At 37.4% G+C, this 12,891-nt stretch overlaps 1 protein-coding gene across 1 annotated transcript; it reads left to right on the top strand.

Moving 5' to 3' along the window:
• The first annotated feature begins 2,851 nt into the window (after positions 1-2,851).
• On the top strand, positions 2,852-8,370 carry GDF15 (growth differentiation factor 15). Its single transcript, XM_072112628.1, has 2 exons — positions 2,852-3,201; positions 4,902-8,370. Exons 1-2 carry the CDS (start codon positions 2,895-2,897, stop codon positions 5,702-5,704), a joined length of 1,110 nt encoding a protein of 369 aa, XP_071968729.1. The 5' UTR covers positions 2,852-2,894; the 3' UTR covers positions 5,705-8,370.
• The last annotated feature ends 4,521 nt before the right edge of the window (positions 8,371-12,891 follow it).

Here is a 12,891-nt window from a genome sequence, read left to right as displayed (position 1 = left end):
CCACACCCTGGAATTTTGCACTGACCATCACTGAGTGATAGGAGCTAAAACAACAATAAAACTCAATAAAATTGTAAAGTAAAAGGTTAAAAAACACCTTTTAAAAGCACAAATTTCTGCACTGAACTGGACATTCCGGTGCTCAGTTGAACCGTGCGCAACAGCACACCCCATGTTAAAAGTGCACCAAAAAAAGCTGGTGCACACTGTCGAAGCAGTGCAGAGGGCGCCAGATTCATAAAGAACAGGTGCCACAAATCATGCATCTGGCGCCCTCTCTACACTACACGGGCAAACTGCAAGAGTAAAATTTAGCATTAATGTGAAGTACAATATGTCATTAAAAACAGTCTATTCAAAAAAATAAACTCTATAAATTGTTCCAAAATCATAATTGTATATCGTAACACAAGCAGATTTGAAAAAAAGGTGAAAAAAACTATGTCCATAAGGGGTTAAACACTACTTGATGGCAATGTTAGACTTCATTCACATGTTCCATGTGCATTGAGCTAACATTTTGTTGATTTAATCCACATTTTTTTTTCACATTTACAGTCTGATATGGGTGCTACGTTAGGTGTTGACACGCTTGATTTACAGTGAGTTAGCATTGCGTTGATTTAAACCATGTTTACTTAAACATAATGTGAACGCATTGCTAAACCACCTTTACCTAAACTCTATGTTAGGCTGCATCTACAGCCTGTGTTCACATGTTGCATTTACATTCCGTTAAAATTCAGTTAACATTACATTTACACCACATACATTTACACCACATAAATGCAATGTGAATGTGGTGTAAGGTTGCATTTACATTGTGCTAACATTGTGTTGATTTTAACACTGTGTTTATGTAGGTGGAATATGAACATAATGTTTACACAACATTTACATAAACGTTCATCAGCACAAATATCTTGTTTCAAGGGACAACATGGTGACATTTAAGGGAAATGATTTTAACATTTTTAATAACATGCAATTTAAGAAATGTATGCATAAATTTACATGTGTATGACCCAATGGGAATAACTCTTTATGTGATTCTCACTAGTGCATCTTTTAAGTCTGTGTTAACATGTTCCAGTTTTCAGATGAGGAGGAGTAGCATCTCCTTTATATGTTGTCACTCAATAGGATCCAAATCATACAGCTTACAAAATGAATTAGAAAACCTCAACATGGAATGCAGCCTAAGGCGAACGTATGAATTCTTCAGTCCTGTATTTCTGTGCCTTAGGAATTCCTATATATGTGACGTTTTTCATCCGTACGTGAACGTATGTCACTGTATATGTATAAAATACAGTGGGCTGCCAAATGATGGCTGGCTGATGGATGGATAACTATTGGGAACTGGCCTCCCTGGATACTGCATGTATATATGGCAGCATACGGTGCAGAACTGTATACAGCACATATGCAACACATATTTTAAACGTTTACTAAGAATGCTGTGGGACATACAGAACGGAAATACTGTCATGGTACAGTGGACTGTGTGGTCATGTAATTTGATGGGTGTATTGCTCATTGAAATGAATTTGGCTGTATGCTACCTGTATGAAAACGGTATGGTACGGCTGTGATAGTTATGTGTATGGATTTATAAGATTTCAGTTGGTTCAGTTTCTTACGTAACTTATCAGAGAAGAAACCCTAATAAAATGTAGAAGAAAAAAATATATTTCTTGTGTATATCACAATACTGATGGGGAAAAATCTAGCCTAGGTCATTTTAACACCTGATATAATTTGAACTGAAAGTATACTATGAGGGAATTTTACACCAGAAGTCTTTAACGTCTCACAGCATCATTTAGTGTTTGTTTTGTCCCTGTAAATAGGACAGGGACGGCATATATCTACTAAAGCTCCCATATGCCATGTTATTTCTTTTATCTTCTGAGATGGATGGATGCTTATGTGAGCAAATTAACACCCTGTGTCTTAGAAGGAAGATCACATAGCACTGTAAAAATAAACTGTAAATGCAATTTACTGACATCATGTTTTAAAGCAGGAGGAGCTCATCAGAGAGATAGCTTTGTGGGAAAATATACAGCATAACATAACTTTGATTGAAATATACGCTCTTTCACTTCATCATTCAACTAACTGTGGATAAATCTGTATTCCAGTCCGTGTAGATGAGGAGTTACTCATCTTCATCTTCATGGAGCGTTCCCCTGCATGCTCAATCGGATCAATGACCCAAAGCTGGAAAGGTAGGTAGGTGACACTTTTCTCCCCTTCCTTCTGCATTGAGGTTCTTTGTAATTTGATAACTCAGTGAGTTCCAATTCTATTAATTAATTCAGGACAGTATGGAGTATGAGGGGTGCTCAGCAGTTAAATAAATATGTTCTTTTTTCTGATACGATACAAAGAAAAGTTTCTAATAGTCAGGATTCTCACTTTGAACATGTATATAAAGATGGTTGTCCATCATTTAGTATGGCCACCCACTGGACTCCTAAGTAAATGAGTGTGACATTTTCAGGAATAAAAAGGTTTGTCTATGTATTGCACAGATTAAATAGAAATGACCTAATTTAGGTGCCGACTAAATGCGTCTCATATTCTTTATGTCTACCAAGTTATTTTCTCTCTGCTATAGCTAATGGTGTAACACGGTTGCGTCTAACATTCACATTGGATTAATAATCATGTCAAAGTTCCTAAAGCATTAAGACATCAGAACTGACTACAATGGCAAATGTGCATATGGAATTTTCACTGTTTACTTCAATAAAACAGCTAGCGTGTATTTCTGTGAGGGCGTGCACTTTACAAAGCTATAAAGGACAGAGACTGGGGAATTTCATTCATTCAGACAGCTCACAAGCTGTGTGCTGAACAAGCCTTGCGCCGTGAAGCTGTGCTGTATGCACACAATGCAGAGATCTGCGTGGAAGGTCAGGTGTGCTACTCTCTGCTTCTCTCTCCTATCTATCACTGGGGTCCAGCTCAAGCCCTTGGGGGAGCAAGAGAAAATGATTCAGCTTGAAGCAGTGAAGAAGAGCATTTTGGATCGCCTGGGTTTACACAAACCTCCGGTTATAAGGGAAAAACTGGACAGAAATGAACTGCGCAAAATGCACTGGTTGTACCAGGAGAAGTTAATGGAGCTTAGAGGAAATCTAACGGAGACTGGGACTCCAGGAAAAAGAGTACATCTACTAACACCGAAACGTAAGTGAGAAGCATAATGAATTTTGTTTAATACATACCAATTTTCTTCAAACATCAGCCATTTTTGTACACACACAGGTTCTTATTGTGATCTATACAAGTACAAATATCATTGTATTTCGCAGATGTAAGCCGGAAATTAGGGCTCATAATGGAATGAGGGGTTTAATTTTGAGCTAAAAAATAGCACATGTGAATGACAAGCTCAACCAGCTCATGATGATCTCATACACAAGGGCAGGTTCATGACCCATGTACATCAGGTGACATTCTAAAATATATAGTGCAAAGACAACACCGCTCTTTAAACAAGGATCCATGCTATTAACTTTATGTAAATAAATGAAATAATGAATGTTTCATCAGATGTAGCAGATAATTATATTAATAGTGATCTTATATTTCAGATACAACTGACCATTTACTAATGATTATAGTGGCTTCACTGTAATTACTCGTCATAGGAAGTTCAGAATAATTCCACAATAAATCCACTATTCACATGAAAGAAAGCATTCATGCAGATCTGTTTCTGCCTGTGTATCTAATGAAGCACTCAATGGCAATGAAGTCACTGGTGACAGTCTGTTGTTTGCTATGAACAACTTTCCAATTCTGCCAGTGACAGCATCTCACAATAGCTGATAAAATTAGCCAGTTGAAGACAATGTCAATAATTATTTACTATAAATTAATTTTTGGCAATCACTAACAAATTCTACAATGCACTGTAGACCCTGTCTGTATGCACTTGGTCATCTAAGGAGGAAATAAATAAATTGCAAAACAATTAAAGTTCTATTCTTTGTGGGCAAGTGAAAGGTCATCTACAAAGGATATATCTTTAAAAAGCCTTTTTTAATGTTTACATACAGTACTTGATAATATACAGCATTGGATAAGGACTGATGCATAAAATGCCATTGAATTTGATCATAATTACGGAGATAAAGACATTGAGGGTTATTTATCACTGGTTTTCTCTGACTTTAGCGTAAAAAAGTATCAAAAAAGTTACTTTGAGGTTTTTTGGGACTTTTCACTGCTAAAAAGTCTCACACGATTAGTTCCACCTCTTCATTAATATGGCATAAATAGAATTTTGCAAAAAGTCCCATAAAGTCCCAATAGTTGCTGTAGTCCCCTATTTGTGTATGAGCTGAAAATTTTTATTTTTACTTTTTGAACAAAAAAAAACCCAGTCAGAAAGTAGACCATTTATTAAAGGGCTAAAGCCACTTTAATGAATATGATGAGACGTGAATTGTCCCAAGGAGCCCATCTAATGATATATAACACCCATTATCTGAAAGCCATTTATGTGTTTGCAGAGATTTCTGTTGACCAAAATGTGACCTTTTGCCCATCTCACTAAGCTACCCCTACTAAGACTCATCTAGGCAACAACTAGCAAATTTCAGCAGTTTGGAAAATGTATTCATAACAGAATGTGAAGGAACCTATAACAAACAATTAAAATGAGAACCTGATGAAATAAGACTACAAATGTATCTCTTGACTTTGCTCACAAGAGAGGCACAGAATGTAAGAAGCTTTTATTTGTGTTGAAAGCAGGATAACGATGAGCTTTTTATGAGTTTTAGTTCATATACATTTATTAATAATTCTCAAAACAGATTTCTTTAAGTTTTGTCGTATGTATTACATAAATAATAACTTCTTATTTTTCATTGTTACAGTGGAGCATAGCTCTAAGAAATGTAATATGCAAAAAATCAGCAGTCATCGTTACAACCTGGTCTTCTTTAGGACTCAAACATTCCATCAGAGGCTGAACGTCATAAGAGCTGAACTGAAACTATGTAAACACATTTTGGCTGCATTGCGACCTGCAATAACTAACTCAACCTCAAAGGCTATGGTTAACATTTATAAAGTTGCAGAATCAAAGAATACCTATGGGGAGCAAGAGCATAAGTTACTTGATTCTAAACCAATAGTCAAAGATTCGATGACATTAAATGTGAATTCTGCTGTGCAGCAATGGTTGGCAAGTTCCGAAAAATGCCTCCGACTTGAGCTGGTCATAACACTGGACATTCCTTTTGTAAGTGATGGTAGCAAACAAATAGAAGCAGATGATGCCCTTGTATTGGAAGTGGAGACTCGGGAAAAAGCAAAGTTTAGAACAAGAAAGCGCAGATCACTTGGTGCAGATGAGGACTGCAAGAAGAGTGAAAAGAAGTGCTGTCGTAAGTCCTTACTGGTGTCATTTGAACAGATTGGCTGGAGTGACTGGATTGTGCATCCATCCACCTATGAAATGAGGTTTTGCGATGGGACTTGTCCACACAACTATAAGCCAGCAAGTATGCATGCACAAATAAAGTACAGAATGCATCACATTAATGGAGATACTCCAGCCCCTTGCTGTGTTCCTGGGAGCTATGATCCTATGGTACTCATGCATTACAATGCTGAGCGCAAATTGGTCTTTACAGTCTTTGAGGATATGATTGTGAAAAAATGCCATTGTGCCTAAAGAGAAAACTTTTTAGAGTTTTTACTTTGTCTTCAGACATACTGGCAGCATATCCTGGACGATCAAGATTGTATCTTCAGAAGTTGCACCTGATACACACATGTTTACATTTACATTTCTTTTTAATCCAATGTAAGAAAAGAAGTATGAGACATAGCGAAGGCCTGAAATGTGGGTAACTATATGCAGTCGACACATTAGACTTGACCATTTAATCTTTGTCTCTAGCTTTTTATAGATCTAACTTTTGTTTAAATATTTATTTAAAAAATCGGACAGTTGAAAATAATATAGGCAACATTAATGGAAGTTGACCATGCCAAATTTGGCATCCTTAGAGAGGATGGAGCATGCAAAATTTAGCAATATCTAGAGTTTTCTAGCAGTGGCCCTTTACATTCTGGGACTTTTGTTGTTAAGACTGAGGTTCCAAGTGCTTGATATATGAATTCCATACAATAGCCTAAAAGAGCAAGTCCCAGCTGTGATCTGTTGTCCTTGTTGTTTCTCCCAATAACTGATTGTCTTACCTAAGATATAAAATTGATGTGAAACACATATAGGATAGATGAAGAATTCTAGATCTATATTTTAGAAGTTTATTATCAATTACTTAAGTCTTTAATCTGAGAGAAATTCAAATAGAGAGAAATTGATTCATAACAATTAAATGCTATATCTTCTTTGTTTTTACTTGAAAGTAATAGAGCTGACCAAAGCCAATTATATCATTGCTAAATTGTAGTGTTGGGGGAGTCCAATATAAGAAAGGTTTAAGTGTTCAGTATTCAAGACAGTATTCAAGCAGCATTGATCCTGTTTTGTACTCCCTTCACAATCCTTCAACTGGTGCCTCACTGCAGCTGTATGGAGTGCCCCTGTGGTTCATAAATCTTTGGTTTATAATATTCCTAAAATGTATGTCATAAATCTATTTTGCACCAAACATTAAGGAACCCCGTTATGGTCATATAGTCTCTCTCTTCCCTTCAACATAACATGCTTTAAGGCTCAGAGACAGAGATATCATGAATTGATCAGGTGAATCATTTTTATTTGCACTATTGTAATTTATTGCACTATTACATGTATATAATGTATACATGAATAGACAGATTATCAAATCCAAAATGATGCACCATAGTTTAAAAAATGTATGTGTCCTTTTATGCAATTTTCGTAGACCTTCTTTCCAGAAAATTTGTAATACAGTTGTAATGTAATGCACAATGGGTATAGCTGTAAATGTGTTAATGGGAGACACAAAAGCGTGTTGAAATAAGTCGAATTTTCAGTTTTTTATAGTTTTTAAACTTAAAAAAACCACCACAGAAAATAATTGAATATTTTTTTCCTTCATATCAAATGTTTTTGTTCTACTCCATTTACTGCTTTTGCCTGTTGATGCCATATTTATTCTAATTTCACCCAACAGGCGATCTGAAAGATCCTGAGGCATGTTCCATCATGTAGTTTTACTGAACAAACAGGAGATTCTTATTATCTCTGCATGTCCCAGTCATTCTTTATGTGGAATTTACAATAGAAAGAAATAGCAGAAGGTATTGAATAAGCACAGAAAATGCATTCACAGCACGGGTGATCCAATCAATTAATAGAGGCTGCTATATATGTACAGCTAATCTGACAATTATATGTTAGCAGGGTGTCCACCAGCTGGTGGCTTCAATTTAGCTTCAGTCTGCCCTAATTTTATGGCAGACAATGTTAAATTAATATCATTATTGCTTATTGCACTTTGTTGTTATTCTTATCACTTATGACTGTTCCATCACTGCAGATTATGGGATTTATACATTTTGGGGCAAAGGATTTAAATTTAGCATTGCTACTAATCATACACTTCAATATTTCAAGACTTATTTCATGATTTAAGACTTTAAACTGGACCCCAAAGTTTATTTGGTGTTTAAAATAATAAAGCTAGATTTAAGTAGCTTAAAGTTTAGGCTCCAGTACTATGTCCCCAATGATCTACAATTGTCTAAGGCCCTAATCACATGTCAGCATGTAAGTGTGGTATTAGTCTCAGAACCAGGAAAACACAAAATCTTTAGTCTCCACTTTTAATTTTGACTCTTAGTCAATGACACAAATCATTGACTTAGGACTCAAAGGCGTGGTCATGGTCGGTTTGTGAATCATGGACTGTTACACTCTGGGGGATGGAACTCATAGTGATATATAATGCATGGAGTTCCTTCTTCCCCGTAAAACAGCAGTGCTGAACTGGGAATGTGATAGTACAGTGCTGTTGTTTAAAATGGAAAAAAGGACTTATTGCAACTTATATTGTGACCATTTCTGGTAATTTGGTTGGTACATGAAACAGAAAACATCATAGTCAGACCATGGCTGTGTGTTTTAGCCCTAAATTATTGATACATCAGTAAGCCCTAACTTTGTTTCTGCAGAATAGTGGAGAGTCCATGTGTTACAGCTGCAAATCCAAACACTAAAATTAGGGGTGCCAGAAGCCTGCAAAAGGATCACAAAACATTTTGTCTTTCCCTAGATTAGAAATGTTACACAGAATTTATTTATGAATGTATTGTTACTATTATTTTATTATTGTTATTATTATTGATATTATTTTAAATGTAAATACATATTTATGTAATTTTATTTATTGATAATTTATTGTTTGTCCGAATTTTGACTGAATGTCGTTTGTACTTTTTAAATTATACATATTAAGGTATATTTTTTCATATATTTAAAATTCAGATTGTTTATGGTTATTGTAAAATAACAAACAAAAATAAAGTATTTTTGAATGAAACATTGCTTTGGATATACAATAGATATATAAACAATGTACAATACAATGTGTGCATGTAAAGCTACTATGCAGGGTTATTTTTAATTGATAGACAAAATAAATATTCGTTTTATATATCTTAATACAATATTACTGTGTATTTATCATGTATGTTTCTGACTGTCTTTTAAATTCAGAAAGTAAAAATAAGGCTGAAGATGTTTGCCTAACAGAGCCTTAGTCACAGATTCTAAAAACTACTGAAAAACAATGGACATCACTATGGAAGCACTACATAATTAAAAATTGGAAATTCAGTGCAGGGGCCAGTTCTTTGCATCAGTTAGGCTAGCAACACATAATCGTGGTTGTACACTGGCCGGATTTCACGGACCTAACACAGTGCCAACAACGGGACTTTGAGCATCATAGTTTTGTGTTTCTAAGACTTCCTGCACAGAAACATGTGGAGTTGGCGTAAATGGTAAAATAATCACAATGCCTGACGGATTTCAAGGCATTGCTATTGTTATAGGGCTTGTACTCCAGAAAACTGCCATACAAGTCCTAATAATTTTCCCTTTATGTTTGTATGCTCAGAGCCTTCTTATGAACCCAAACCAGGTAATCCTGAACTCTGGATCCTTTGATTGTGGCCTATAAATCCATTTGCACAAACAGTTACAATGAAACTTTTCCCACAAAATTACACATCAATCTGCTAAACTATACACTTCATTTTCATGGTGACAAGTTCCCTTTAACATTGTCAGTAAATGTACAATCACTCTTTCATTTGTTTGGACTATGAGAGGGATATATCATCACTTCTGTTCCCATACACCTCTTCTTCTTACCAGTCCCAGGCACAACTTCTCACTCGTCCTATCTCGGGTGGCATAAGAGGATTTAAGGAAGGAGAGGGAGAGCAGTGCAGGAGCACTCCCCCTGATCTTTATACAAGGAATCACACATATCTCAGGCAAGTCTAGGATGTGCACAGAGAAAATATACTGCAACATGTAATGCAAAAACAAGTATGAAGGTCACTTTGTGCAAAAGTGTATTAACTTTGGGAAACCCAAATAATGACAGTCTATTGTGGGGTACAAAGCATGTTGAATAGGAAAGTGGGTTCAGATAACGGCAAGCATAATGTATTTGGCCACAAGGAGCAGATTTTCCTAAATTTGTGGTGGTTACGGTCGATAATAGCCCAAATCTCTTCTTAACGACACAGTTGAGATTACCCGCAGAGAAAGGAGTTGGAATGGACCTTGCAGACAGTACTCATTGAAACCAACGTTGACCTACTCACAGGTTTATAGCTGGCATCTAAAAGACCATGAACACTATTTGAGTTTTTGTGCTATCTCTTGATCAGAGAATGTAGAACCCAATTCCGTTTCCCAAGCCAAAAATTGCATCTTATAGTCCGAATAATACGGTCCCTTATATTCATAGCTATGATTAAAAGTGAGCACAATACACCTTGATGTTTACATTATATGGGGTCTATTACCTTACATTTTAATCTGCCCCGCTGCTCCTGTTGCTTGTTGTACCTCCACCATAGGCCATGGTCCAATTACTCCAGACAGCATTAAAGGGGTTATCCGGTTTTAAGAAATAACTTTGGGCCGGGCTTGGGCAGGCTATTTAAAAATAATAAACGTGTACTCACCTTCTCTGGCGCTGCTGATGTCCCCAGCTGCGGTCCGTCTGTTTGTTTACAGGGAGTCGTGCACAGGGAGCTTCCGGCCGACAAGGTGGCCGTCCACACCCATCCATCCCTATCTCTCAGGGTGCTGGGAGATGGTTCAAATGGGAGCTTCTGGTCGGTCGGAAGCTCCTTGTGCTCCTCTGTAAACAAACCGGAGCACAGATCAGTCGGACCGTGGCACGGGACATCAGCAGCGCCAGAGGAGGTAAGTACATTTAAAAAAAATAATAATAACCCGCCCCTAAGTTATTTCTTAAACCTTTATAACCCCTTTAATTCTGTCTGGAGTAATTGGACCATGGCCTAGGGTGGAGGTACAACAAGCAACAGGTGCAGCAGGGCAGATTAATGTAAAATGTAAGGTAATAGACCCCATACAATGTGTAATATTTTTACTTCAGACATCTTACTCCACATTAAATAATATTATATGTAAGACATAATTATTAAGTGCAGTCACAAATATTAGGGCAGGATCACTCCAGTTGGTTAATGCTCCAACACACAGTGGGGGATAATTAACATGTGCATGTTTTACAGATTTTTGCACTCTGTATTTGCTTTGTATTATCAAGGGTATGGTAACATAAAGATATATACACTCACCGGCCACTTTATTAGGTACACCATGCTAGTAACGGGTTGGACCCCCTTTTGCCTTCAGAACTGCCTCAATTCTTCGTGGCATAGAATCAACAAGGTGCTGGAAGCATTCCTCAGAGATTTTGGTCCATATTGACATGATGGCATCACACAGTTGCTGCAGATTTGTCGGCAGCACATCCATGATGCGAATCTCCCGTTCCACCACATCCCAAAGATGCTCTATTGGATTGAGATCTGGTGACTGTGGAGGCCATTTGAGTACAGTGAACTCATTGTCATGTTCAAGAAACCAGTCTGAGATGATTCCAGCTTTATGACATGGTGCATTATCCTGCTGAAAGTAGCCATCAGATGTTGGGCACATTGTGGTCATAAAGGGATGGACATGGTCAGCAACAATACTCAGGTAGGCTGTGGCGTTGCAACGATGCTCAATTGGTACCAAGGGGCCCAAAGAGTGCCAAGAAAATATTCCCCACACCATGACACCACCACCACCAGCCTGAACCGTTGATACAAGGCAGGATGGATCCATGCTTTCATGTTGTTGACGCCAAATTCTGACCCTACCATCCGAATGTCGCAGCAGAAATCGAGACTCATCAGACCAGGCATCAGACCAGGCAACGTTTTTCCAATCTTCTACTGTCCAATTTCGATGAGCTTGTGCAAATTGTAGCCTCAGTTTCCTGTTCTTAGCTGAAAGGAGTGGCACCCGGTGTGGTCTTCTGCTGCTGTAGCCCATCTGCTTCAAAGTTCGATGTACTGTGCGTTCAGAGATGCTCTTCTGCCTCCCTTGGTTGTAACGGGTGGCAATTTGAGTCACTGTTGCCTTTCTATCAGCTCGAACCAGTCTGCCCATTCTCCTCTGACCTCTGGCATCAACAAGGCATTTCCGCAAACAGAACTGTCGCTCACTGGATGTTTTTTCTTTTTCGGACCATTCTCTGTAAACCCTAGAGATGGTTGTGCGTGAAAATCCCAGTAGATCAGCAGTTTCTGAAATACTCAGACCAGCCCTTCTGGCACCAAAAACCATGCCACGTTCAAAGGCACTCAAATCACCTTTTTTCCCCATACTGATGCTCAATTTGAACTGCAGGAGATTGTCTCGACCATGTCTACATGCCTAAATGCACTGAGTTGCCGCCATGTGATTGGCTGATTAGAAATTAAGTGTTAACGAGCAGTTGGACAGGTGTACCTAATAAAGTGGCCGGTGAGTGTGTATATATATATATATATATATATATATATATATATATGTATATATATGAATCCAAGTACACCAAAACATAGTATAAACAGGAAAAATAAAAAACACAAAAACAGTATTCTGTTCTGTTCAAAGTATTCTGCAACAGTTTATTTCACTCATTAACTGTAATAATGCAGTTTATTAAAGCTGAGCACACATTTCATTTATTGCACAATACACTTAAGTTGAACTATACAACTAAGGTGCTTCTGGTCATTAATGTGAAGCTATAGCTGTAAGTCAATGTGCCTTTGGTCATCAACCTCGGAAGCTATCACAGGATTTGGTCACAACCCTCTAAACAATTTACCTGTGTGTCTAACTTAATTGTTGTCAGTCACCATAGTTGTACATGAAACCCATTACTGCTGGCAATAGTCCAACTTAGTAAACACTAGTTAAGTGGCCTCATCCTGAATACACATCTACTTTATGGCTTACTGTATCATAAAAAACTAAAGAGATCTGCTGTGAAGAAAGGTAGAGCAAAGCTAAACTGTTCATATTTCCTTTGGAGTTCTTCTCTAGGAATCATCTGTCTCTATTCATATCATAGTAGGCTCTGATAGGAACCATTTAAGGAAATCTACCATCAAGATCAAGAATGGTAAACCAGGGACACTTACGCATAGATCCACTCACGGTAACTGTGGTAATGTTTATATATTTGTTATCCATGGCCTCCTTTCTTCTAAAATCAACTTTTAAAACTATGCTAATGAGCCAAAAAGGCTGCAGATGCTACATGCTGCAGATTCACACTATGCTGGAGCTCTTCCCCCTCCCTTTGTGTGCTGAAACTTCCTCTGCCGCAATGA

This window comes from Engystomops pustulosus, chromosome 1, assembly GCF_040894005.1.
Source record: "Engystomops pustulosus chromosome 1, aEngPut4.maternal, whole genome shotgun sequence".
Taxonomy (NCBI): Eukaryota; Metazoa; Chordata; class Amphibia; order Anura; family Leptodactylidae; genus Engystomops; species Engystomops pustulosus.
This window is presented reverse-complemented; position numbering and strand designations above follow the sequence as displayed.